This window comes from Octopus sinensis, unplaced genomic scaffold (assembly GCF_006345805.1).
Source record: "Octopus sinensis unplaced genomic scaffold, ASM634580v1 Contig13117_ERROPOS91262, whole genome shotgun sequence".
NCBI lineage: Eukaryota > Metazoa > Mollusca > Cephalopoda > Octopoda > Octopodidae > Octopus > Octopus sinensis.
Window position 1 is genome coordinate 5001 of NW_021832847.1, and position 25397 is coordinate 30397.

At 41.8% G+C, this 25397-nt stretch overlaps 1 protein-coding gene across 1 annotated transcript in view; it reads right to left on the reverse strand.

Moving 5' to 3' along the window:
- Positions 1 to 2774: 2774 nt before the first annotated feature.
- LOC115229591 (4'-phosphopantetheine phosphatase) overlaps positions 2775 to 25397 on the reverse strand; it is a 49270-nt gene continuing 26647 nt past the window's right edge. Inside the window, exons 10-17 of the mRNA XM_029799919.2 lie at positions 23091 to 23182; positions 19808 to 19963; positions 17686 to 17798; positions 14320 to 14407; positions 10054 to 10258; positions 6606 to 6763; positions 4510 to 4679; positions 2775 to 3547 (exon numbers count right to left, since the gene is read on the reverse strand). Coding sequence (XP_029655779.1) covers positions 3310 to 3547; positions 4510 to 4679; positions 6606 to 6763; positions 10054 to 10258; positions 14320 to 14407; positions 17686 to 17798; positions 19808 to 19963; positions 23091 to 23182 — 1220 coding nt within the window. The 3' untranslated portion in view covers positions 2775 to 3309. The remainder of the gene's footprint in view (positions 3548 to 4509; positions 4680 to 6605; positions 6764 to 10053; positions 10259 to 14319; positions 14408 to 17685; positions 17799 to 19807; positions 19964 to 23090; positions 23183 to 25397) is intronic.

A 25397-nucleotide genomic window follows, 5' to 3' on the forward strand; every position in this document is an offset into this window, starting at 1 on the left:
CCGGGACTTATTCTTTTTGTAAGCCCAGTACTTATTCTATCGGTCTCTTTTGCCGAACCGCTAAGTAACGGGGACATAAACACACCAGCATCGGTTGTCAAGCAATGCTAGGGGGACAAACACAGACACACAAACATATACATACACATGCATATATATATATACATATATACGATGGGCTTCTTTCAGTTTCCGTCTACCAAATCCACTCACAAGGCATTGGTCGGTCCGAGGCTATAGCAGAAGACACTTGCCCAAGGTGTCACGCAGTGGGACTGAACCCGGAACCATGTGGTTGGTAAACAAGTTACTTACCACACAGCCACTCCTGCGCCTATATATATATATATCATATTACAGGAAAAATCAAAACCAAGGCAGAACGAGTATCTCAAATCATTTACATTAATTTAATTAGGGTAAGGTGAGTTTGAAGTCTTAACAGCTGTTTCTGGGATAACCCTAGTGGTTGGTTAGCGTGTGTGTTTGTATGTATGTGTCATTGTCCCCACCACAGCTTGACAATCTGTTTCAACTTGTTTATGTCCCTCTGTAACTTAGCAGATCAGCAAGAGAGACCAATAAAGTAAGTACCAAAGCTTATAAACCAATGAGTACTGGGGTTGATTTGTTTGACTAAAACCCTTCAAGATGATGCTCCAGCATGGTCGCAACCCAATGACTGAAACAAGTAAAAGCTAGAGAAAGGAGAAGCCCGTTTTCAAAACGAAGGGCTTTTACTGACGTGTCCCTTCGTGTATTCTGCAGTAAGACATAAAGGGGTCATGGAAATAGTCTTATATGTGACAGCTTGAAACAATTTAGGGAAATTATGGGCACAAATTTAAATTAAAGATTAAATATGGAAATATGGGGAAAAAATTATCCTTAATAAAATAGATCAAACTTGAAAATAGTCGTGTTTTGAATACATATATATATGCTTCTGTTGATTGTAAATGTTTATGTATATATATATATACATTTATATATTTATATATATATATGTGTTTGTATGTATTATATGTACATGGTCAAACACACACATCCATATAAATATATATACATTCATACTACAAATAAATATATATATATGTATATATATACACACACACACATATATATAGAGACATATATATATATATATGTATATATATATATATATATATAATTTGCTGCCGATAAGTTGGCGCGAGTACGATGACTTTGAAAATTTTAGGTCAGATATTACCTAGGCATAGATATTGCTGCCTCGTGTAATTTCTGCCCCTCCTGGCTTCTTTACTGATGAGCGCGTGGCCTTTTGGAAGATTGACTTGATTGGGTTTAATTTAATTTAATCAGGCCGGTTTGCTATGAAAAAACGCCGAAACAATGCATTGTCTAAAGATGAATAAGGGTAAATGTTTCTTTTATTTTTCCTTAAATTTCGGAATTACTACTATTTGCGGTTGGAGCCCTGGCTGCTCTTTCTAGTGGGTCGAACGGCCTATTGTGGTCGTTCCTCAATTGTTGTTGAAATATACATATATATGTGTGTGTATATACATACCTACATATATACATACATGTACATACTACTATACAGTGGTACATCAGTTTTCGAACACAAATAGATTGTGGTTTATCCCCTGTCTTTCTCATATTCATTTAATACGATAGTACCTCGGTTTACAAATGCCTCTAATCACGAAGAAATCAGGCTTTATATATATTCATATTTATATATATATATATGTATATATATTTTGATGAAAATGGTAAGACAACAAAAGAAAGAAAGAGACCTCAATATTATGTAAATAGAGGAAATTTATCTGTGAAATAATATGTGACAATTATTCGGTAGCCATGATAAAACTCCGAGTTTCGGATGCCAAGGTGGAAATCCAAGGGCATTTTCCCGATGGCCAGATAACTGCAGAGATGGTGGCATGGATTTCCACCTCGGCATCTGAAACTCGGAGTTTTATCATGACTACCAAATAATTGTCACATATTATTTTTACAGATATATATATATATATTATATTTTTTGAAATTTGATTTAGTAGTTCAAAACCGAATTTTCCCCTGTAAGTTTGGAATAATATTCCCTCATATTATTATTATTATAATATATATATATGAAGCACGATTTTTTCATGATCAGAGTTGTTCGAAAACCGAGGTACTACTTCTACATAGATACAAACATACAAATATACATATATATGCACATACACACATAAATCCAAATATATACATATACATACAAACACGCATATTCACATGTACATGTACAGATGACCAGAAACGTATATTTACATACATATAAATATATATAAGTAAGCTGTCTCATAAATACAAATACACACAGATCTATATACATATATACATACATATATATATATATATATATATATATACATAGTAGTAGTAACAGAAAAGAGGAATTTGTTTGTCCCCACGTGGTGGATTGTAATGTATATAAGAAATTAAAAAAGGAAAATACGTACACTTACATGGTTTTAATATAATTTTTAATATATCGACCGGTTTCACAATCGCTATTCATGATATAATGTTTAATTTATATGAATATATATTTTAATTTCATTACAAACAACATGGACCAAATTTCTTCTTAAGAAAAAAAATATAAATTAAATATTATATCATGAATAGTGATTGCGAAACCGGTCGATATATTAAAAATTATATTAAAACCATGTAAGTGTGCGTATTTTCCTTTTTTAATTTCTTATATATATATATATATATATATTATATATATATATATATATATATATATATATATGCATATATATGTATATAGGATGTTCAAAAATTATCTTTACAACTTCCAGAATTCATCATCTTAATGTGTCGTGTGCAAAACAATGGATCACATGTGGAAGAGTTCTGATGCTTCTAATAAGACTTTATCTGTTTACCTATGCTTTCCAAAACGCTCCACTGAGTTATCCTTTCATTTTTCACTGAACTCTTCAAACCATAAAGGTAATTTAAGGACATTCTGTACATACATGAATGTGTGTGCATACATACACACACACATGCACACACAGACACACACATATAAACATACATGCTTTGAGAGACAGACGTTCAGACAGACACACAATCTGCTCCAAAAAAAGAAAAAAAAACACAATCTAAGAGCAAAATGCACAATCATACAACTGTACAAGAGGCAAGTGTGAAAATTATCATTGTTATTATTATCATTATTTTTAACATTATCAATATTATTATAATTACAATGGGACAGGGGCGGTGGTGAGAGGTTAAAGGTGAGATGCATAATTATTTTTCAACTGAAGGTGGAATATTTTGACATTTGGTCTCAAACTTGAAGATGACATCAAAGATTTTGCCCCCAAGGCGTTGTGCAAGCCACTCGTTCTTGATGATGGCCATCTTCAGAGAATCACACGAGAAACAGGCATGGTAGTTGGTGTGGATGGCGCGACCCATTCCTTCCAGAATGATTAAGTCAGTCTCACACTGGAGCATCCTGTTGGCGAGGTTCTTGTCAATCAATCTGTCGGCAGGAAAAATATCTGAATTAGTAGGGACATAATTATAATTGGGAGACGGGAAGAGGTGTAGTGTGTGTGTGAAGAGGCAGAGTGTGAGTGGTGTGGTGTGGGCAGAGTGTAAGCGGTGGGGACAGAGTGTGAGTGGTGGGGAAGAGTGAGTGGTGGGGAAGAGTGAGTGGTGGGAAAGAGTGTGAGTGGCGGGGCAGAGTGTGAGTAGCAGGGCAGTGTGAGTGGCGGGGCAGAGTGTGAGTGGCGGGGCAGTGTGAGTGGCAGAGCAGAGTGTGAGTGGCAGGGGCAGAGTGTGAGTGGTGGGGCAGAGTGTGAGTGGCAGGGCAGAGTGTGAGTGGTGGGGGCAGTGTGAGTGGTTGGGTAGAGTGTGATTGGTGGAGCAGAGTGTGAGTGGCAGGGCAGAGTGTGAGTGGCGGGGCAGAGTGTGAGTGGCGGGGCAGAGTGTGAGTGACGGGGCAGAGTGTGAGTGGCGGGGCAGAGTGTGAGTGGCAGGGCAGAGTGTGAGTGGCAGGGCAGAGTGTGAGTGGTGGTGAGCAGAGTGTGAGTGGTGGGGACAGAGTGTGAGTGGTGAGGGCAGAGTGTGGGTGGTGGGGCAGAGTGTGAGTGGTGAGGGCAGAGTGTGAGTGGTGAGGGCAGAGTGTGAGTGGTGAAGGCAGAGTGTGAGTGGTGAAGGCAGAGTGTGAGTGGTGAAGGCAGAGTGTGAGTGGTGGGGCAGAGTGTGAGTGGTGGGGAAGAGTGTGAGTGGTGGGGCAGAGTGTGAATGGTGGGGACAGAGTGTGAGTGGCGGGGGAAGAGTGTGAGTGGTGGAGCAGAGTGTGAGAAAGGAAAGGCAACATGAGAGAGAACAAAACTGGATTGAGAGAGGGAGGGCAACACAGAGTAGAGAAGGACAGAAAGGAGAGAGGGAGAGAGAGAAAGAGAAAGGGAGAGGCAGAGAATAACAAGGAATACCGACCTGAGATCAAGGCATGGAGACCCTTGTCCTGATTCCATCACCAACAGCTGGTTATTGGTCAAAGCTTGTGCTATCACTTTATCCAACTCAGCAATTCGCTTTACAATAATACTTAATTCCGTGTATAAAATATCGTTAAGGCTGGGTCTGGAGTTGGCACAAAGGATCACCTGTGGAGAAATTGTGAAAATAAATGGAAATTAGAATGTAAAACAGAAGGTCAACAGTAAAAGTTAATTTTTTTTTTTTACATAAATTTTCTGTTCTGTATTTTAGAGATGAGGAATTCTGTGCATTATTTACATTATTCACATCAGACTATTGTGTCCTAATCTTGTTATTACCACAACGTTTTGGCTAGTTTACTCTCCAGCCTTCATCAGGTGTCCTGGTGGAATTTTGAACCCAACCCTGAGATCTCATTCCTAAGGTATATTTTTCTGGGGTTATTATTATTATTATTATTATTGTGGAGGCGCGTGGCTTAGTGGTTATGGTATCAGCACCATGATTGTAAGATTGTGGTTTCGATTCCTGGACCGGGCGACACGTGTTCTTGAGTTAAACACTTCATTTCACGTTGCTCCAGTCCACTCAGCTGGCAAAAATGAGTAACGCTGCAATGGACTAGCGTCCCGTCCAGCTGGGGAACATATACGCCATTGAAACTGGGAAACCGGGCCCATGAGCCTGGCTAGGCTTTAAAAAGGGTGCATTTATTTTAGTGGAGGTGCGTGGCTTAGTGGTTAGGGTGTCAGCATCATGATCGTAAGATTGCGGTTTCAATTCCTGGACCGGGCAACACATTGTGTTCTTGAGCAAAACACGTCATTTCATGTTGCTCCAGTCCACTCAGCTGGCAAAACTGAGTAACGCTGCAATGGTACACACACACACACACACACAAATGCTGTGTATGATAGCAAAACGCATCTCATACATTTCAAATTATTGAGGTGCATGCATGCACGTAAGCATATGTATGTATGCATATATCTGTACATGTATGTACATGTACAAATGTTTGTGTGTGTAGGTTTGCACACACATGTATACATGTGCATGTATATTTGCGTGTTTATGCACATGTAACCATTAGTGTCTTTGCATACCATGTAACTGTGTGTGTGTGTGTGTACAGAGGAGCATGGTAACTTACTCAGCTTCGTTGCATGACTTAACCAAAGTAAATAGATGACCCATCTACATACTTTGACCTTAACATGGGGCCCCTCAGCCGCGGAGGCTCCCTGCAACCGCAGGAGTTGCTAAGTGACAGCCCTGAACTTACCTTAGTTCCATCCATGTAACTTTTTTTATTTCAAGGCCCCATCCCTTCAATCAGAATTCATAATCTATGCACCTTTTATTCATAGCTATATTTTACTTTATTCTATCTGAAGCTTAATACTTCACGTTATCCTAAAGAACCTCTTTAAAAGTACAAGGTAAATTCATTGAGGTCTATTACAAATTTCAATAAGCAAAACTTCCAGATATGAATAAAAGAGCACTTTTATAATCCAAACAACTTTTGAAGACAAACATGGCACCCTTTTCACTTCACAAAATCATCGATTAGTTAGGAATAATGAAGCTGAGAGCTAAGTTTGTGTTCACTAGATATAGACAATCCACAAAGTCTGGTACACGTTCGTGGTGCAAGGTAATCTTTTTACAAGAACTTTTGCAGGTACAGTCTTGATCTGGCAGAGTTTCTACAGCTGGATGCTCTTCCTCTCGGAGTGGTTGGCATTAGGAAGGGCATCCAGCTGTAGAAACTCTGCCAGATCAAGACTGGAGCCTGGTGCAGCCATCTAGTTGCCAGCCCTCAGTCAAAATCGTCCAACCCATGCTAGCATGGAAAACGGACGTTAAACGATGATGTTGATGATGATGATGATGATTGTATGACCATTTTATTGCTTGAAATTTTCAGTTAACATGGATAGTTTAATTCTTATTCAACATCTTAACCAAAGTAAATAGATGATTCATCTACGTACTTAGATCTTAACATGGGGGCCCCTCAACCGCGGAGGCTCCCTGCGACCGCAGGGGTTGCAGGGGTTGCTAAGCGACAGCACTGAACTTACCTTAGTTCCATCCATGATTAAGTCCCTGACAAATGGGAAGAGCCCCAGGACAATGTCGGCCCCACTGTTATCACAGAATACCGCAGCACACTTGTAGGCAGGGCCGGAGAGTCTACGGCTGACCCACAGCTCAAAGTCATCGACCAACCAGGGACGAGCTGGAAACAAACAACATCTTATATAATTACTGAAGTAATTAAAATATAGAAATTATGAATTAGAAAAATCAGAACAGAAAACATTCTTTTAGTCTTTGACTTGTTTTCAGTCATTAGACTGTGGCCATGCTGGGGCAACCCCTTGAAGAATTTTAGCCGAATGAATCGACCCCAGTATCATCATCATCATTGTTTAACGTCCGCTTTCCATGCTAGCATGGGTTGGACGGTTCAACTGGGGTCTGGGAAGCCAGAAGGCTGCACCAGGCCAGTCTGATCTGGCAATGTTTCTACGGCTGGATGCCCTTCCTAATGCCAACCACTCCGTGAGTGTAGTGGGTGCTTTTTACATGCCACCGGCACAGGTGCCAGACGAGGCTGGCAAACAGCCACGATCGGAGGGTGCTTTTTACGTGCCACCGGCACGGGGGCCAGACGAGGCTGGCAACGGCCACAATCAGATGGTACTTTTTTCATGCCACTGGCACGGAGGCCAGGCGAGGCTGGCAACGGCCACGAACAGATGGTGCTTTTTACATGCCACCGGCACAAGGCTAGTCGGGGCGGCGCTAGCAATGGCCATGTTTGGATAGTTCTCTTACGTGCCACCGGCACTGGTATCACCGCTACAATTTCCATTGATGTTGATTGATTTCGATTCTCACTTTCTGCATAATTATTTTAAAGCCTGGTGCTTACTCTATCGGCCTCTTTTGCCAAACTGCTAAGTTATGGGGATGTAAACACACCAACACCGGTTGTCAAGTGGCGGTGGGGGACAAACACAAATACAAACACACACACACGTGTATGTATGTGTGTATGTATATGTGTGTGTGTGTGTGTGTGTGTGCGCGCATGTTTGTCTCCCTTTTCCGTTTGAAAATCAGTGTTGGTGTGTTTACATCCTTGTAACGTAGCAGTTCAGCAAAAGAGACCAATAGAATAAGTACCAGTCCCAGATTTAATCAAAGAATAATTACTAGGGTTAATTTGTTTGACCAAAATTTTTCAAAGTCGAGCCATGGCTGTATGGTTAAGAAATTTGCTTCCCAACCACATCGGTCTGGGTTCAATCCCACAGCATGGCCCTTTGGACAAGCACCCTCTACTATAACTTCAGGCTGACCAAAGCCTTGGGAGTGGATTTGGTAGACAGAAACTGAAAGAAGCCCATCATATAAGTGTGTGTGTGAGTGTGCGTGATTGTCCCCCATTACTGCTTGAAGATCAGCGTAGTGTGTCTCCATCCCTGCAACTTAGCAGTTCGGCAAGAGAAACCAACAAAATAACTATCGGTGCCAGACTAAACAAAAAATAAGTATTGTGGTCAATTCATTTGACTAAAATTCTTCAAGGGCAATACTACTGCAGCATGGCCACAGTCTAATGACTGAAACAAGTAAAAGGAAAGAAAAGAAAAATACATACTGTCACTATTATGTTAAACTATCGTATGTCCAAATTTGGCCAAATGCGTATTTTTCAATATTTATTTTTGCTTACAATAGCCGGTTCTTTTGGTCAAATTATCGTATCTCCGGCTGCTTCAGATACCAAGATATCAAAAATTGTCAAAGTGCAATCTCTATAAAGCTGAAGTTGTCTGTGTATGGCAGGTTTGGTAGCCTTCAACTAACACAAGCTCCTCTGAGACCCTGCGACACAAGTTGACCAAAATTGAGAGTATGATAGAAGAAGGCTTGCTCTTCATTCCGTAGAAGAAAAAATTCAAATCGGTCCATGTTAACACCAAAAATTATTTACATCTAAAAGGTGCTTTTTTTCTATGCGTCGCCATTTTTCGGTGTATTTCAACCAGAAAAATGTTCACTTAAAGAGAATAACAAGCTACATGATGCAAAATTTTTACTTTTCGAAAATTCCAATTCCAAAGGGTCGAAACAAACCCGAGCAACGCCAGGCGGTGGCAGGTTTGGTAGCCTTCAACTAACACTATCTCCTCCAAGACCCTGCGGTGCAAGTTCACCAAAATTGAGAGTATGATAGAAGAAGGCTTGCTCTTCATTCCGTAGAAGAAAAAATTCAAATCGGACCATGTTAACACCAAAATTTATTTACATCAAAAAGGTACTTTTTTTTCTATGAAAAACCCTATTTTTTATGATTTTTTGACTGCTGTGTTGGCATTTTTCAGTGTATTTCAACCAGAAAATTGTTCACTTAAAGAGAATAACAAGCTACATAATGCAAAATTTTTACTTTTCAAAAATTCCAATTCTAAAGGGTCGAAGCAAACCCGAGCAACGTCGGGTGATACTGCTAGTAGTGTAATACAAAGGTTTTGCTATGCAATGATGAAACTATCTTTTCATTTCCTGAAAAAGCAACGTTTTGGACTTACGACAGTTTTGCATAATAGCAACGATATATATATATATATATATATATTATATATATATATATATATAGGCGCAGGAGTGGCTGTGTGGTAAGTAGCTTGCTAACCAACCACATGGTTCCAGGTTCAATCCCACTGCGTGGCATCTTGGGCAAGTGTCTTCTGGGCCTGGTGCAGCCTTCTGGCTTCCCAGACCCCAGTTGCACTATCCAACCCATGCCAGTGTGGAAAGCGGACGCTAATGTCTGCACCTACACACACACAAGGACACATTGTTTTGAGTTAATCATGCATTATCTCATAGCTTTGAGATTTGAATGATGTAATTGTTTATTTTTAGAATGACATTGTAGGGTAAGTGTGAGAGGTCAGATATGGCAAGTTAGAACATAAAACAGATGGAAAATTTGGGCTGGACATGGTTGGCTTGACCCTTAGCATTCAGATTACTCCGTCAAATGTTAAGCTTATTTAATCACATGTTTTTAATTAATCGAGTGGCTGTGTGGTAAGTAGCTTGCTCACCAACCACATGGTTCCAGGTTCAGTCCCACTGCGTAGTATCTTGGGCAAGTGGCTTCTGCTATAGCCCTGGGCCGACCAATGCCTTGTGAGTGAATTTGGTAGACGGAAACTGAAAGAAGCCTGTTGTATATATGTATATATATATATATGTATGTGTGTGTGTTTGTGTGTGTGTGTGTCTGTGTTTGTCTCCCCCAACATCGCTTGACAACCGATGCTGGTGTGTTTACGTCCCCGTCACTTAGCAGTTCAGCAAAAAGAGACCGATAGAATAAGTACTGGGCTTACAAAAAGATTAAGTCCCGGGGTCGAGTTGCTCGACTAAAGGCGGTGCTCCAGCATGGCCGCAGTCAAATGACTGAAACAAGTAAAAGAGTAAAGAGTAAGGAGTATATATTCTAACCTTGAATTTTATTCATGGCTTCGGCAAATCCAAAGTTTTGTGTTTCCATGATGTCCACCACTTGTTTCGCGCCCCAGTCGAACATGTTGCCAGCCAGGACACCTTTCACCAGGGAATACATCCGCCCTTCATATTTTTCGTTGTCTAATGTATCCAAACGATTAGCCAGATGGCGAAGAGATAATTCATTTTCAGACAGTTTTAACTGGAAATTGGAGAAAGGCAAAGAGAAGGGAAAAAAGAGACAAATATAAACTTTAAATCAGTTGAAGTCAGATATAAAGATGGCAAAACATATGCAATAACATACACATAGGCGTAGGAGTGGCTGTGTGGTAAGTAGCTTCTTTACCAACCACATGGTTCCGGGTTCAGTCCCACTGCGGAGCACCTTAGTCTAGTATCATCTACTATAGCCTCGGGCCGACCAAAGCCTTGTGAGTGGATTTGGTAGACGGAAACTGAAAGAAGCCCATCGTATATATGTCAGTGGCTGTGTGGTAAGTAGCTTCTTTACCACCACATGGTTCCGGGTTCAGTCCCACTGCGGAGCACCTTAGTCTAGTATCATCTACTATAGCCTCGGGCCGACCAAAGCCTTGTGAGTGGATTTGGTAGACGGAAACTGAAAGAAGCCCATCGTATATATGTCAGTGGCTGTGTGGTAAGTAGCTTCTTTACCAACCACATGGTTCCGGGTTCAGTCCCACTGCGGAGCACCTTAGTCTAGTATCATCTACTATAGCCTCGGGCCGACCAAAGCCTTGTGAGTGGATTTGGTAGACGGAAACTGAAAGAAGCCCATCGTATATATGTCAGTGGCTGTGTGGTAAGTAGCTTCTTTACCAACCACATGGTTCCGGGTTCAGTCCCACTGCGGAGCACCTTAGTCTAGTATCATCTACTATAGCCTCGGGCCGACCAAAGCCTTGTGAGTGGATTTGGTAGACGGAAACTGAAAGAAGCCCATCGTATATATGTCAGTGGCTGTGTGGTAAGTAGCTTCTTTACCACCACATGGTTCCGGGTTCAGTCCCACTGCGGAGCACCTTAGTCTAGTATCATCTACTATAGCCTCGGGCCGACCAAAGCCTTGTGAGTGGATTTGGTAGACGGAAACTGAAAGAAGCCCATCGTATATTGTCAGTGGCTGTGTGGTAAGTAGCTTCTTTACCAACCACATGGTTCCGGGTTCAGTCCCACTGCGGAGCACCTTAGTCTAGTATCATCTACTATAGCCTCGGGCCGACCAAAGCCTTGTGAGTGGATTTGGTAGACGGAAACTGAAAGAAGCCCATCGTATATATGTCAGTGGCTGTGTGGTAAGTAGCTTCTTTACCAACCACATGGTTCCGGGTTCAGTCCCACTGCGGAGCACCTTAGTCTAGTATCATCTACTATAGCCTCGGGCGACTCCGACCAAAGCTTGTGAGTGGATTTGGTAGACGGAAACTGAAAGAAGCCCATCGTATATATGTCAGTGGCTGTGTGGTAAGTAGCTTCTTTACCAACCACATGGTTCCGGGTTCAGTCTCACTGCGGAGCACCTTAGTCTAGTATCATCTACTATAGCCTCGGGCCGACCAAAGCCTTGTGAGTGGATTTGGTAGACGGAAACTGAAAGAAGCCCATCGTATATATGTCAGTGGCTGTGTGGTAAGTAGCTTCTTTACCACCACATGGTTCCGGGTTCAGTCCCACTGCGGAGCACCTTAGTCTAGTATCATCTAATATAGCCTCGGGCCGACCAAAGCCTGTGAGTGGATTTGGTAGACGGAAACTGAAAGAAGCCCATCGTATATGTCAGTGGCTGTGTGGTAAGTAGCTTCTTTACCAACCACATGGTCCGGGTTCAGTCTCACTGCGGAGCACCTTAGTCTAGTATCATCTACTATAGCCTCGGGCCGACCAAAGCCTTGTGAGTGGATTTGGTAGACGGAAACTGAAAGAAGCCATCGTATATATGTCAGTGGCTGTGTGGTAAGTAGCTTCTTTACAACCACATGGTTCCGGGTTCAGTCCCACTGCGGAGCACCTTAGTCTAGTATCATCTACTATAGCCTCAGGCCGACCAAAGCCTTGTGAGTGGATTTGTAGACGGAAACTGAAAGAAGCCCATCGTATATATGTCAGTGGCTGTGTGGTAAGTAGCTTGTTTACCAACCACATGGTTCCGGGTTCAGTCTCACTGCGGAGCACCTTAGTCTAGTATCATCTACTATAGCCTCGGGCCGACCAAAGCCTTGTGAGTGGATTTGGTAGACGGAAACTGAAAGAAGCCCATCGTATATATGTCAGTGGCTGTGTGGTAAGTAGCTTGTTTACCAACCACATGGTTCCGGGTTCAGTCTCACTGCGGAGCACCTTAGTCTAGTATCATCTACTATAGCCTCGGGCCGACCAAAGCCTTGTGAGTGGATTTGGTAGATGGAAACTGAAAGAAGCCCATCGTATATATGTCAGTGGCTGTGTGGTAAGTAGCTTGTTTACCAACCACATGGTTCCGGGTTCAGTCCCACTGCGTGGCATCTTGGGCAAGAGTCTTCTACTATAGCCTCGGGCCGACCAAAGCCTTGTGAGTGGATTTGGTAGACGGAAACTGAAAAAAGCCTGTCGTATATATGTATATATGAGTGTGTATATATATATATATATATATATATATGAATTTGTGGTAAAACATTTTACCTTTGCCCATATAATACAGTAAATGAATTAATTGCATCGCAATTCTTAACATTTATGTATTAACTTTGTTGGGTGCTTTACTGGCAGTATACTGGATATATGTTATCCCATGGAGGGTTGCACTTGCAATCCCTATCTCAATTTCTATATACATATATATAAAAAGTTAATCCAAACATGAAAACACAAAGAGAAAACACAACAACGCAAGGACGTGGAACAAGTATAGTGTTATTGGACGCTCAGGAAAGGAACGCTTCGAGGGGAGCTCTTCGTCAGAAAGATAGAAAAAGGAAAGATCCAAGGAAGAGAAGACGGAGGAAAAGAAATCGCCAACGATACACACACGATCATGTGTATATGTTTGTGTGTCTGTGTTTGTCCCCCCAACACAGACACACAGACACATACACACACACACACACACACACACACATATATATATATTATATATATATATATATATGTGGGACTGAACCCGGAACCATGTGGTTGGTAAGCAAGCTACTTAACACACAGCCACTCCTGCACCTACGTGTAGAAGCATTTTGAAACACTTGTGCTAAAATGCCTGGATTCTTTGTATAATGTCAGCTGTAAGAGTTCAGCTCTCACAGTCATACAGGAGGACTGTTGATACGAAGTTAGGTCAATTCTGACATGAAACTGGGTAAATGTTGACATGAAGTAAGGAAAATATTGACACAAATCTGGGTGAATGTTGACATGAAGTCAGATAAATGATGACAATGTTAAGTACTAGTTGACAAAGCTGGATCAGAGTTACCAGAAAGCTGGCTAAAGACAAAATTGAGCAAATGTTCACAAAGCTGGGTAAATGTGGACAAATCTAGGTAAACGTTGACATGAAGCTGGGAAAATGTCAATATGAAATTGGGTAAATGTTGACAGTACTAGTCCAATATTAGATATGAAGTTGCCAGCTTCGCCTGGCCCTCGTGCCGGTGGCACGTAAAAAGCACCATCCGACCGTGGCCGTTTGCCAGCCTTGCCTGGCCCCCATGCCGGTAGCACGTAAAAAGCACCATCCGACCGTGGCCGTTTGCCAGCCCCGTCTGGCACCTGTGCCAGTGGCACGTAAAAAGCACCATCCGATTGTGGCCATTGCCAGCCTAGCCTGGCCCCCATGCCGGTAGCACGTAAAAAGCACCATCCGACCGTGGCCGTTGCCAGCCTTGCCTGGCCCCCATGCCGGTGGCACGTAAAAAGCACCATCCGACTGTGGCTGTTTGCCAGCCCCGTCTGGCACCTGTGCCAGTGGCACGTAAAAAGCACCCACTACACTCCTGGAGTAGTTGGCATTAGGAAGGGCATCCAGCCGTAGAAACATTGCCAGATCAGAATGGGCCTGGTGCAGCCTTCTGGCTTCCCAGACCCCAGTTGAACCGTCCAACCCATGCTAGCATGGAAAGCGGATGCTAAATGATGATGATGATGATGATGCTGGCCTAAATTTGGGTAAATATTGACATTAAGCTGGTAAATACTGACAGTGACTGTCAAGTAAATGTTGACAAAAATGGGTAAATGCTGACAGAATGAGAGAGAGACAGTTACCTGTGAATAAGCATCCGTGAACATGAATTCCTTGAGGAAGTGTCCAATTGTGTCCAAAAGGCATCGCACTGTGAGAGATCCGTAAGCACTGGAAAAGAGAAAAAGTTTAGCTGGATTAAAGAGTTCTGTTGTATTAAGTCCAACATTCAGTGAGGACAAATAGTAGATAAACCATCATCATCAGCATCATCATCATTTAACAACCATTCCCCAGACTGACATGGGTTACTCTCTCTTTTACTTGTTTCAGTCATTTGACTGCGGCCATGCTGGAGCACCGCCTTTAATCGAGCAACTCGACCCCGGGACTTATTCTTTTGTAAACCCAGTACATATGCAGCCATGCTGGAGTACCACCTTTTTAGTCAAGCAAATCGACCCTAGGACTTATTCTTTCTAAGTCTAGTACTTATTCTATCGGTCTCTTTTTGCCGAACCGCTAAGTGACGGGGACATAAACACACCAGCATCGGTTGTCAAGCAATGCTAGGGGGACAAACACAGACACACAAACACACACACGCATATGTATATACATATATACGACGGGCTTCTTTCAGTTTCCGTCTACCAAATCCACTTACAAGGCTTTGGTCGGCCCGATGCTATAGTAGAAGACACTTGCCCAAGGTACCACACAGTGGGACTGAACCCGGAACCTTGTGGTTGGTAAGCAAGCTACTTACCACACAGCCACTCCTGCGGGTTGGATGGTTTCAACAAAAGCTGGTAAGCCAGAGGGCTGCATCAAGCTCCAATTGCCTGTTTTGGTATGGTTTCTATGGCTGGATGCCCTTCCCAACACCAACCACTTTACAGAGTGTACTGGGTGCTTTTTACGTGGCACCAGCAAAGTAAATAAATATATAACGCCTCGTATTGCATATTATGTATAATTTATTAGTTATCGTTGACCATCGGTTCCGGCCTCGTGTCTCGCTAAATACAGAATAGATATTTAAGTTTCTCCATACAGGGGTTTTCAATGGCGGCCGATTTTCGCGGGGTTCCACTATTCCCTTTCTCTCTCTCCCTCTTTTATGTTGTCTGCCCTCCCCCTCTTCCTTCCCCCTTCCATTGTTAAGAGCATTTTTAAGCCAGCCCGTCAAGTAACGTGCCTCATTTCTTGATTATGTTTTTATCTATCTATCTATTTTATCTACTTACTAATTACTAATACGCTTAAGCAGTTGTCATTGTATTCCCTAATTCCTCTCATCATTATGTGCCGATAATTTCTCCATTTCTCCACCGTCCCTTTATTAATTTTGCCCGTCTTTCAACCTTCGCGTATTCGCGGTGCACCCGCCCTTGCCCACCCCCACCACCAATACCGGATATCTCTATATTTTTGCTCCATCTATACCGGATGTCGCTTCTCCCACCACCATTATAGGTGTCTACTCTTCGAACCCCCCTCTTCAATACGCTATTTCACCATGCATTACCCCTCTCGTGATATCCTATGTTCTACTTGTCTAGAACCTGTCATCGTTTCTCCGAACACCCCTCCCCACTGGTGCTCCCCTATATTTCTGCACCCTCCACCCCCACATAAAAAGCACCATCCAAACGTGGCCGATGCCAGCACCGCCCCGACTGGCTTCTGTGCAGGTGGCACATAAAAAGCACCAACTGACCGTGGCCGATGCCAGACCCCTCTGGCACCTGTGCAGGTGGAACGTAAAAAGCACCCACTACACTCGCGGAGTGGTTGGTGTTAGGAAGGGCATCCAGCTGTAGAAACACTGCCAGACCAGACTGGAGCCTGGGGCAGCCCCTGGGTCCCCAGACCCCGGTCGAAACCGTCCAACCCGTGCTAGCGCGGAAAACAGTCGTTAAACGATGATGATGATGATGATGATGAAGGCACAGGCGTGGCTGTGTGGTAAGAAATTTGCTTCCCAACCACATGGTTCCAGGTTCAGTCCTACTGAGTGACACCTTGGGCAAGTATCTCTTGATATAGCCTCAGGTCAACCAAAAGCTTGTGAGTAGATTAGCTTATGGTCAATTCTGCACCCCACTTCAATCAGTGCCTGGGTCACATGCCCCCACCCCTTGCCCCACCCTAGTTACGCTACAGACCCATTTACAGCTGAGTGGTCAACCAAAGGCTTGTGAGTAGATTGGCTTATTAAGGTCAATTCTGCACCCCACTTTGATCGGCGCCCGGATCACATGACCCCCCCCCTTGCCCCACCCTAGTTACGCTACAGACCTATTTACAGCTGAGTGGACTGGAGCAATGTAAAATGAAGTGGTTTTGCTCAGAAGCACAACACACTGCCCAGTCCAGAAATCGAAACCACAATCTTGCAATCATGAGCACAACATCCTAACCACTATGCCACATGGCCCCCTATATCATCAGAGATTTAAAAAAAATTTTTTTAAATCAGCAAAGATTATTAACCCTTTCATTACCAACCCGGCTGAAACTGCCTCTGGCTCTGAGTACAAATGTCTTGTTTTCAAAAGTTCTGAATTAAAATCTTCCACCAAACCTTAGTCACAATTTATGTTCCTAAAACTAGCTGAATGATAAGTTATTCTACTAAATTCTTTGTTATATTTAAAATAATTGAGAGAAACACAGAGCATCTCAATAGAAATATGGTAACAAAAGGGTTAACAAATGATTAATTTAACCCTTTTGATACAATCTTGTCTGAAACTGCCTCTGGCTCTGTTGTACAAATGTCTTGTTTTCATAAGTTTTGAATTAAAATCTTCCACCAAACCTTAGTCACAACTTATGTTCCTAACACTAGCTTAATGATAGCTAAGTTATTTTACTAAATCCTTTGTTATATTTAAAATTAATTGAAAGAAACACAGAGCATCTCAACAGAAATATGGTAACAAAAGGGTTAACAAATGATCAATTTAACCCTTTTGATACCAACCCATTTGAAACTGCCTCTGGCTCTGTAGTACAAATGTCTTGTTTTCATAAGTTTTGAATAAAAATCTTCCACCAAACCTTAGTCACAATTTATGTTCCTTACACTAGTTTAATGATAACGAAGTTATTTTACAAAATTCTTTGTTATAGTTAAAATTAATTGAAAGAAACACAGAACATCTTAACAGAAATACGGTAACAAAAGGGTTAACAAATGATTAAATTTAACCCTTTTGATACCAACCCATTTGAAACTGCCTCTGGCTCTGTAGTACAAATGTCTTGTTTTCAAAAGTTCTGAATTAAAATCTTCCACCAAACCTTAGCCACAATTAATGTTCCTAACACTAGCTTAATGATAACTAAGTTATTTTACTAAATTTTTTGTTATATCTAAAATAATTGAGAGAAACACAGAGCATCCCAAAATAAATACAGTAACGAAAGGGTTAATATACCATGGGTTCTCGTCGAGCTCTTTTAATCTGTGAAGATATTTCGCTTTGAATTTCTCAGCTCGTTCCATGGCATCATTTCTTCTATCCTGGCTTTTCACAGCCTGGTCTGTTATCTGGGTGGCGGAATAAAAGATTAAACAAAAAATGGCATTTTATTGTGATTTGTTACTGCAACATATAGGATATTTACACATACAGAGTGAGACATTTATTTAAAATATGCAGTATAAATAGATTCTGAAAACACAGTTGTGTATACATAATCTTTTACTTGTTTCAGTCATTTGACTGTGGCCATGCTGGAGCACCGCCTTTAGTTAAACAAATCGACCCCAGGACTTATTCTTTGTAAGCCTAGTACTTATTCTATCGGTCTCTTATGCTGAACTACTAAGTTATGGGGATGTAAACACACCAGCATCGGTTGTCAAGCGATGTTGAAGGGACAAGCACAGGCACACAAACATATATACACACATACCAAATCCACTCACAAGGCTTTGGTTGGCCCGAAGCTATAGTAGAAGACACTTGCCCAAGGTGCCATGCAGTGGGACTGAGCCCGAGACCATGTGGTTGGTAAGCAAGCTACTTACCACACAGCCACTCCTATATAAAAGTATATTTTTAAAAATCTCTAAAAAAAATCTATAGTGACACAAAGACTGGAAAATTTGGTATTTCTTTTTCGTTATTCTTTTACTTGTTTCAGTCATTTGACTGCGGCCATGCTGGAGCACCGCCTTTAGTCGAACAAATCGACCCCAGGACTTATTCTTTGTAAGCCTAGTACTTATTCTATCAGTGTCTCTTTTGCCAAACCACTAAGTTACAGGGACGTAAACACACCAGCATCAGTTGTCAAGCGACAGTGAGGGGGGACAAATACAGACACAAACAAACACATACATGCACACACACGCATATATATAGATATATATACACATATATATATATATATTTAGTACTTATTCTATCGGTCTCTTTTGCTGAACCGCTAAGTTACAGGGATGTAAACACACCAGCATTGGTAGTCAAGCGATGTTGGGGAGACACACACACACACACACACACACACATATATATATATATATATATACCGGGCATGGCTGTGTGGTTAGGGAGCTTGCTTCCCAACTACATGGTTTCAGGTTCAGTCCCACTGCGTGGCACTTTGGGCAGGTGTCTTCTACTATAGCCCCGAGCCGACCGGAGCTTTGTGATTGAATTCGGTAGGTGGAAGTTACTGCCGTGTGTGTATGTGTGCGTATAGCTGCTCAGTGCCTCTCCGAAAGAGAGAGAGGGATATACATATAAACAACGCGCTTCTTTCAGTCTCCGTCTACCAAATCCACTCACAAGGCTTTGGTTGGTGCCCGAGGCTATAGTAGAATACACTTGCCTGATGTGCCACGCAGTGGCACTGAACCCGGAACCGTTTACTCCAGCTGGCTATACGACACGATCTGTGTCCTTATATTTTAAAACAAGAGAATCTAGCACCCCCAATCAGCTCAAAACAATATCTGTGCATCACGATTTCCAGGTTATTTCCCTTCATCAGCACAGAATAACTGTTCGGAAAATGTTGTTATCGATCTATTTTATTCGAGGTAGGCAGTGCCTATCTTACCTACCTAGGCAGCACATCCCTGAAGTATACATATATGATTAGTGCATTTTAGCAGGATGTTAAGATCTGTTTCTTTTTATATATAATTATAACAATGAGGGTCTTTGCAACAGGTTGCTAGACCACATACCGAAGGTACCAGAAATAGCAGCCAGACGACTGTTATTTCTTTTATTACAAAAATATGTCCCACAGACAACAGTATTTGTAACTCATTTTATGGCAAAAAACGAAGAAAAATAATGAAATCAAACAGTCTCCGGTCAATTATGGACGCATACGTTTCTGGATTAAATTATTAAATTAATTATATTTCACCCTTTATCTGTATTGTATATATATATATATACATGATATTTTGGGGTAAATTATTCTTAAAACAGGCCAACTTTGCTAATTGGGTTTCAGCAACTACCTGCATCAGCTTTGTTAAAAATTTCACCTTTAAATATTCTCACACCTTGAATTGATGGCTACAGGACAACTTACCTTGTCCACCACCTGGGCAAAACATTTCAGCCAGTAATTGCGAGCAGAGGAATCTTCTGTCAGGTCAACCGTATCAGGTCTGTAGGAGCTGATGTCCAAAATAAGTGGACAAGGTGTAAGTTCACACTCCAGACATTCCAATTCAAAACTGTCAAACTGAAAAAGAACAAAAAAAAGAAAATGAATGGATGGTGGGGAGGTTAGTAAAAGCGAATATGTATGAATATATAGCATATATAGACACATGTATATGCATATATAAATGTCTGTAAGTGTGTGTGTGTGTGTATATATATATAAATTTATATAAATAAGGATAAGATTGTTAATTTAAAATAAAATAATGATTTTATCAAGTGGCCAGCATGGAAAAAATAACCTTCAAAGGTAATAATTATTAAAATTAAATTAGGGTATCTACGAGATACCACCATGCTGAAAATAGCAGCCATGAACTGACTCTAAAACTGAGTCATGGCTGCTATTTTCAGCATGGTGGTGTCTCATAGATACCCTAATTTAATTTTTAATATATCAAAATGTGACCTTGTGTGTACTATTGGCGATTTTTTTCCTCTGTCTTCCCTTCTCTGGATCTTTCCTTCTCCTATGTTTCCGACGAAGAGCTCCGCTCGAAACGTTAAACCCTCCTTCTTTCCTGAGCGTCCAATAATACTATATTTGTTCCACGTCCTCGCGTTTTTTTGTGCTTTCTTGTTTGGATTAACTATATATATATATATATATATATATATATATATATATATATATAAATACACACACATACATAGACACATGTATATGCATATATAAACTCGTGTGTGTAAGTATTTTTTATCTTTTACCTGTTTCAATCATTAGACTGTGGCCATGCTGGGGCACTGCCTTGAATTTTTAGCCAAATGAGTGAACTGACCTCAGTACTTCATTTTTAAACCTGGTACTTATTTTATTGGTCTCTTTACATCCCTGTAACTTAAAGGTTCAGCAAAAGAGACCGATAGAAGTTATTTTACTAAATTCTTTGTTATATTTAAAGTAATTGAAAGAAACACAGAGCATCTTAAAATAAATACAGTAATGAAAGGGTTAAATTACTTTTATACATGACTTGTCATAAAAACAAACAAACCCTTTTGTTACAATATTTCTGTTAAAACACACTACCACCAGATTTATAATCCTTTCTTACTGTAGGCACAAACTTGCTTTACCAGTAAAGCAAGTTTCTGAATTCATCAACGCCAAACGCAAACTCTTTTCAAAAGAATGATGGGAGAATAGCGGCAAATCATAGAATCGGAATTGGTTGGGCAACATTTGATAAGGACAGAATTGCATTTCAAAACAAATCGCACACCTCGTAAAATCAAATATCTACAACAGGCACAGGAGTGGCTGTGTGATAAGTAGCTTGCTTACCAGCCACATGGTTCCGGGTTCAGTCCCACTGCGTGGCACCTTGGACAAGTGTCTTCTGCTATAGCCTCGGGCCAACCAATGCCTTGTGAGTGGATTTGGTAGACGGAAACTGAAAGAAGCCTGTCGTGTATATATATATATATATATATATATATATATGTTTGTGTGTCTGTGTTTGTCCCCCTAGCATTGCTTGACAACCGATGCTGGTGTGTTTATGCCCTCCCGTTACTTAGCGGTTCGGTAGAAGAGACCGATAGAATAAGTACTGGGCTTACAAAAGAATAAGTCCCAGGGTCGAGTTGCTCGACTAAAGGCGGTGCTCCAGCATGGCCACAGTCAAATGACTGAAACAAGTAAAAGAGTAAAGAGTAACACCTTTGTTTTTTCAGTAGTTTTATAAGGGCTAGAATGTAATAACTGGACTTCTGTTGCTTTACAGAAACTGTTGCATGACACCGCCTTATAATAAGGCGGCGAGCTGGCAGAAACGTTAGCATGCCAGGCGAAATGCTTAGCAGTATTTTGTCTGCCGCTACGTTCTGAGTTCAAATACCGCCGAGGTCGACTTTGCCTTTCACCCTTTCAGGGTCGATAAATAAAGTACCAGTTACACACTGGCGTCGATGTAATCGACTTAATCCCTTTGTCTGTCCTTGTTTGTCCCCTCTGTGTTTAGCCCCTTGTGGGTAGTAAAGAAATAGGTATTTCCTTTGTCATTAGGTTCTGAGTTCAAACACTCGCAATGTTTGACTTTGCCTTTCATGCTTTCAGGGTTGATAAAATAAGGGTCAGTTGAGCAGGTAGGGGATGGGGTCAAAATAAATACAAGTTGATCCCTGGGGTTGACAAAATAAATACCAGTTGAGCACTGGCGCTGATGTAATCCACTTATCCTATCCCCTAAAATAACAGCCTTGTGTTAAGATTTGAAAGCAATAAAATTATTTTCGAAACACCAGATTAATAATGACAAAATTAATTAATTAAATTCTATGTTCTAAACACCAGATTAACCCTTTAATGTTCAGATTACTCTGTTAAATGTAATATTTTTTTTATTCAAATTGTTTTGAATTAATCAAGCATTATCTCATAGCTTTGAGGTTTCAATGATGTGATTGTTTATTTTTAGAATGGCATTGTCGGTTAGGTGTGAAAGGCTAGATATTGCCAGTTTGAATATAAAACATAGAATATGTAGTGACGTCATTTTCCAGTGTGCGCACACGCAACGTCATTCTTCAGTGTGCGTGTGCAGAACGTCATTCTTCAGTGTGCGAGTGCGGGGCTGGAACCTTCTGGAAAGGCATAAGGAAGTTCCCTCATGCACATGCGCTAGAGACTGGGGAAGAAAATTCTATCGCATTCCTTGTTAGCGTCGTTGACTTGAGACATGGCTATTGAAGATAAAGGACGTGTTAAACGTGTGATCAGCCTATTCTCCTGTCCCAGACGCTTGGGATTTGACCTGCTCTGTTGCTGCTAAATTTGTTGTGAGGTTTATCTTACAAGTGTTAAAATTCAGCCTTGCTATATCGAACCAAGTGGATACCAATATACCAATGTACTGCTTTAGTAAATAAGAAAATAAAGAATCATATATATTTTAAGGTTGCGTTTTGTTCCTGACTGGTAGTTTCTGGGAACAAAAAGAAAGGAAATTGTGTTGCACCCAAGTTGCACCCAAAAGGTGTAAAGAATCAACCAGTTCCCTTTACAAATGTTTGGGCCAGATATGGCCGGTTTAAACACTAAAGGGTTAATAATGACAAAAAGTTAATTAAAACGAAGGTAAGGCATTTCAACAGATATACAGTAATGAAAAGGTTGAAGGGAAACAAAGAAATATTATATGTACCGTACAGCTCTTTGTCCGGTTACATATCTCCCTGGGACTCGTCAGACCGGAATTATTAGCCAGATTCTCGCCCCAGACATAGTTTTCATCATCTGAGAAAGAACGAAAAGATTAGAGATTTTAATTAGGGTTAGTAATTTATCTTCATTTTTGCATTTGGTTTACAGAGACCTATTGAGTCGAGTACATCAACATCAAAATAAAAATCAAATTGAAATTGTAGTTATGATACCTGTGCTGGTGGCACATAAAAAGCACCATCTGAATGTGGCCGATGCCAGCGCCGCCTTGACTGGCTTCTGTGCTGGTGGCACGTAAAAAGCACCAACCAATCGTGACCGATGCCAGTGCCACCTAGACTGGCTTCTGTGCCGGTGGCACATAAAAAGTCCCATCCGAACGTGGCTGATGCCAGTTCCGCTTAAACTGGCTTCTGTGCCGGTGGCACGTAAAAAGCACCATCTGAACGTGGCCAATGCCAGTGCCGCCTTGACTGGCTTCTGTGCCGGTGGCACGTAAAAAGCACCAACTGATCGTGGCCGCTGCCAGCCTCCCCTGGCACCTGTGCTGGTGGCATGTAAAAAGCACCCACTACACTCATGGAGTGGTTGGCATTAGGAAGGGCATCCAGCTGTAGAAACACTGCCAGATCAGACTGGAGCTTGGTGCAGCCTCCTGGCTTCCCAGATCCCGGTCGAACCATCCAACCCATGCTAGCATGGAAAATGGACATTAAATGATGATGATGATGATGATACTTGATGTGAATTCAGGTGATGAAACAATTTCATTATGTCTAGGGAAAGTCGTTAAGCCAATGACAAAGGAGCTCTGACTAACAAACAACAGATTGATTGTTAAAACAAACACATTAAACAAATGATTGATAAATTAGTTGGATGGATATTTAAGCAATTGACAAGCTATAAAGTAGAACTGGACCAGTGCACGTTTTTATTGGCGTAATGACCCACCCAAGACACAACAAAAGTTGGTTATTTCTGTGTATGAAAAATATAGTAGGAACAGACAAACAATGGAAACACTTGGGTCTTGAGATGGGGGGGTGAGGGGCGGGGTTAGTGTGTGTATGTGCATATACATATGTTTGTGTGTGTGTGTTTAAATGAGTGTGTATATGTGTATGGATTTGTGCAAGTGTGTGTATGCAGGAGTGTATCAGTGTGTGTATTTGTGTGTGGGTGTGTGTGTATGTGTGTGTAAATGGGTGTGTGTGTGTACATGTGTGCATGCATGTATTTGTGTGTGTGTGTGTGTGTACCTAGACAGAATGTACTTGTTACACCTGAACTATCATAATAAGACCCTGTTGACAAGAACCAGTCGAGTGCCCTACCCCCAGCTTTGGACCCGTTGAGTGCCCTACCCCCAGCTTTGGACCCGTTGAGTGCTGCGAGTCAGCAGAATGAAAACACATCATAATGAAAATGCCTTGTGGTATTTAATTCCAACTTTTCACATCCTGAATTCAAATCCCACCATGGGCCACTGCTGGAGAGGTAAACTTAATCCACAGCTCGGTTTAACAGCCTTTAGTAGGGGAGCCAACTCTGTTGCAAGAATTCAAGCCAAGTCTCCAGTTTAGCATTCAGATTATCAAATCATCATCATCATGATCACCACCACCACCACCACCATCACCATCATCATCATCATGATCACCACCACCATCGTCATCGCCGCCGCCGCCGCCGCCGCCGCCGCCACCACCACCACCACCACCACCATCATCATCATCATCATCATCATCATCATCATCATCCAGTGTTTTAAATCCTGGTTTTGTCCCTGTTAATGGAAGTGGTCGGATCTACCTCAATACCATAGCAACTGAGGCAGCCAGGTGCAGCCCACCCCAACCTTTGGGCTGGCTGGTGCTTATTCTCCCTTGTTGTCCTAAGGCGTTTTTGGAGCTGGATTTCCTACGGGGATCATGCCCTTGCTTACCCCCAACCTCAGTTTCTAGACAGCCGCCCCGACTGGCCTCTGTGCCGGTGGCACGTAAAAGTACCATCCGTTCGTGTCCGTTGCCAGCCTCGCCTGGCCCCCATGCTGGTGGCACGTAAAAGCACCATCCGTTCGTGTTCGTTGCCAGCCTCGCCTGGCCCCCATGCCGGTGGCACGTAAAAGCACCATCTGTTCGTGGCCGTTTGCCAGCACCGTCTGGCACCTGTGCGGGTGGCACGTAAAAAGCACCCACTATACTCGCGGAGTGGTTGGCGTTAGGAAGGGCATCCAGCCGTAGAAACACTGCCAGATCAGACTGGAGCCTGGTGCAGCCTCCTG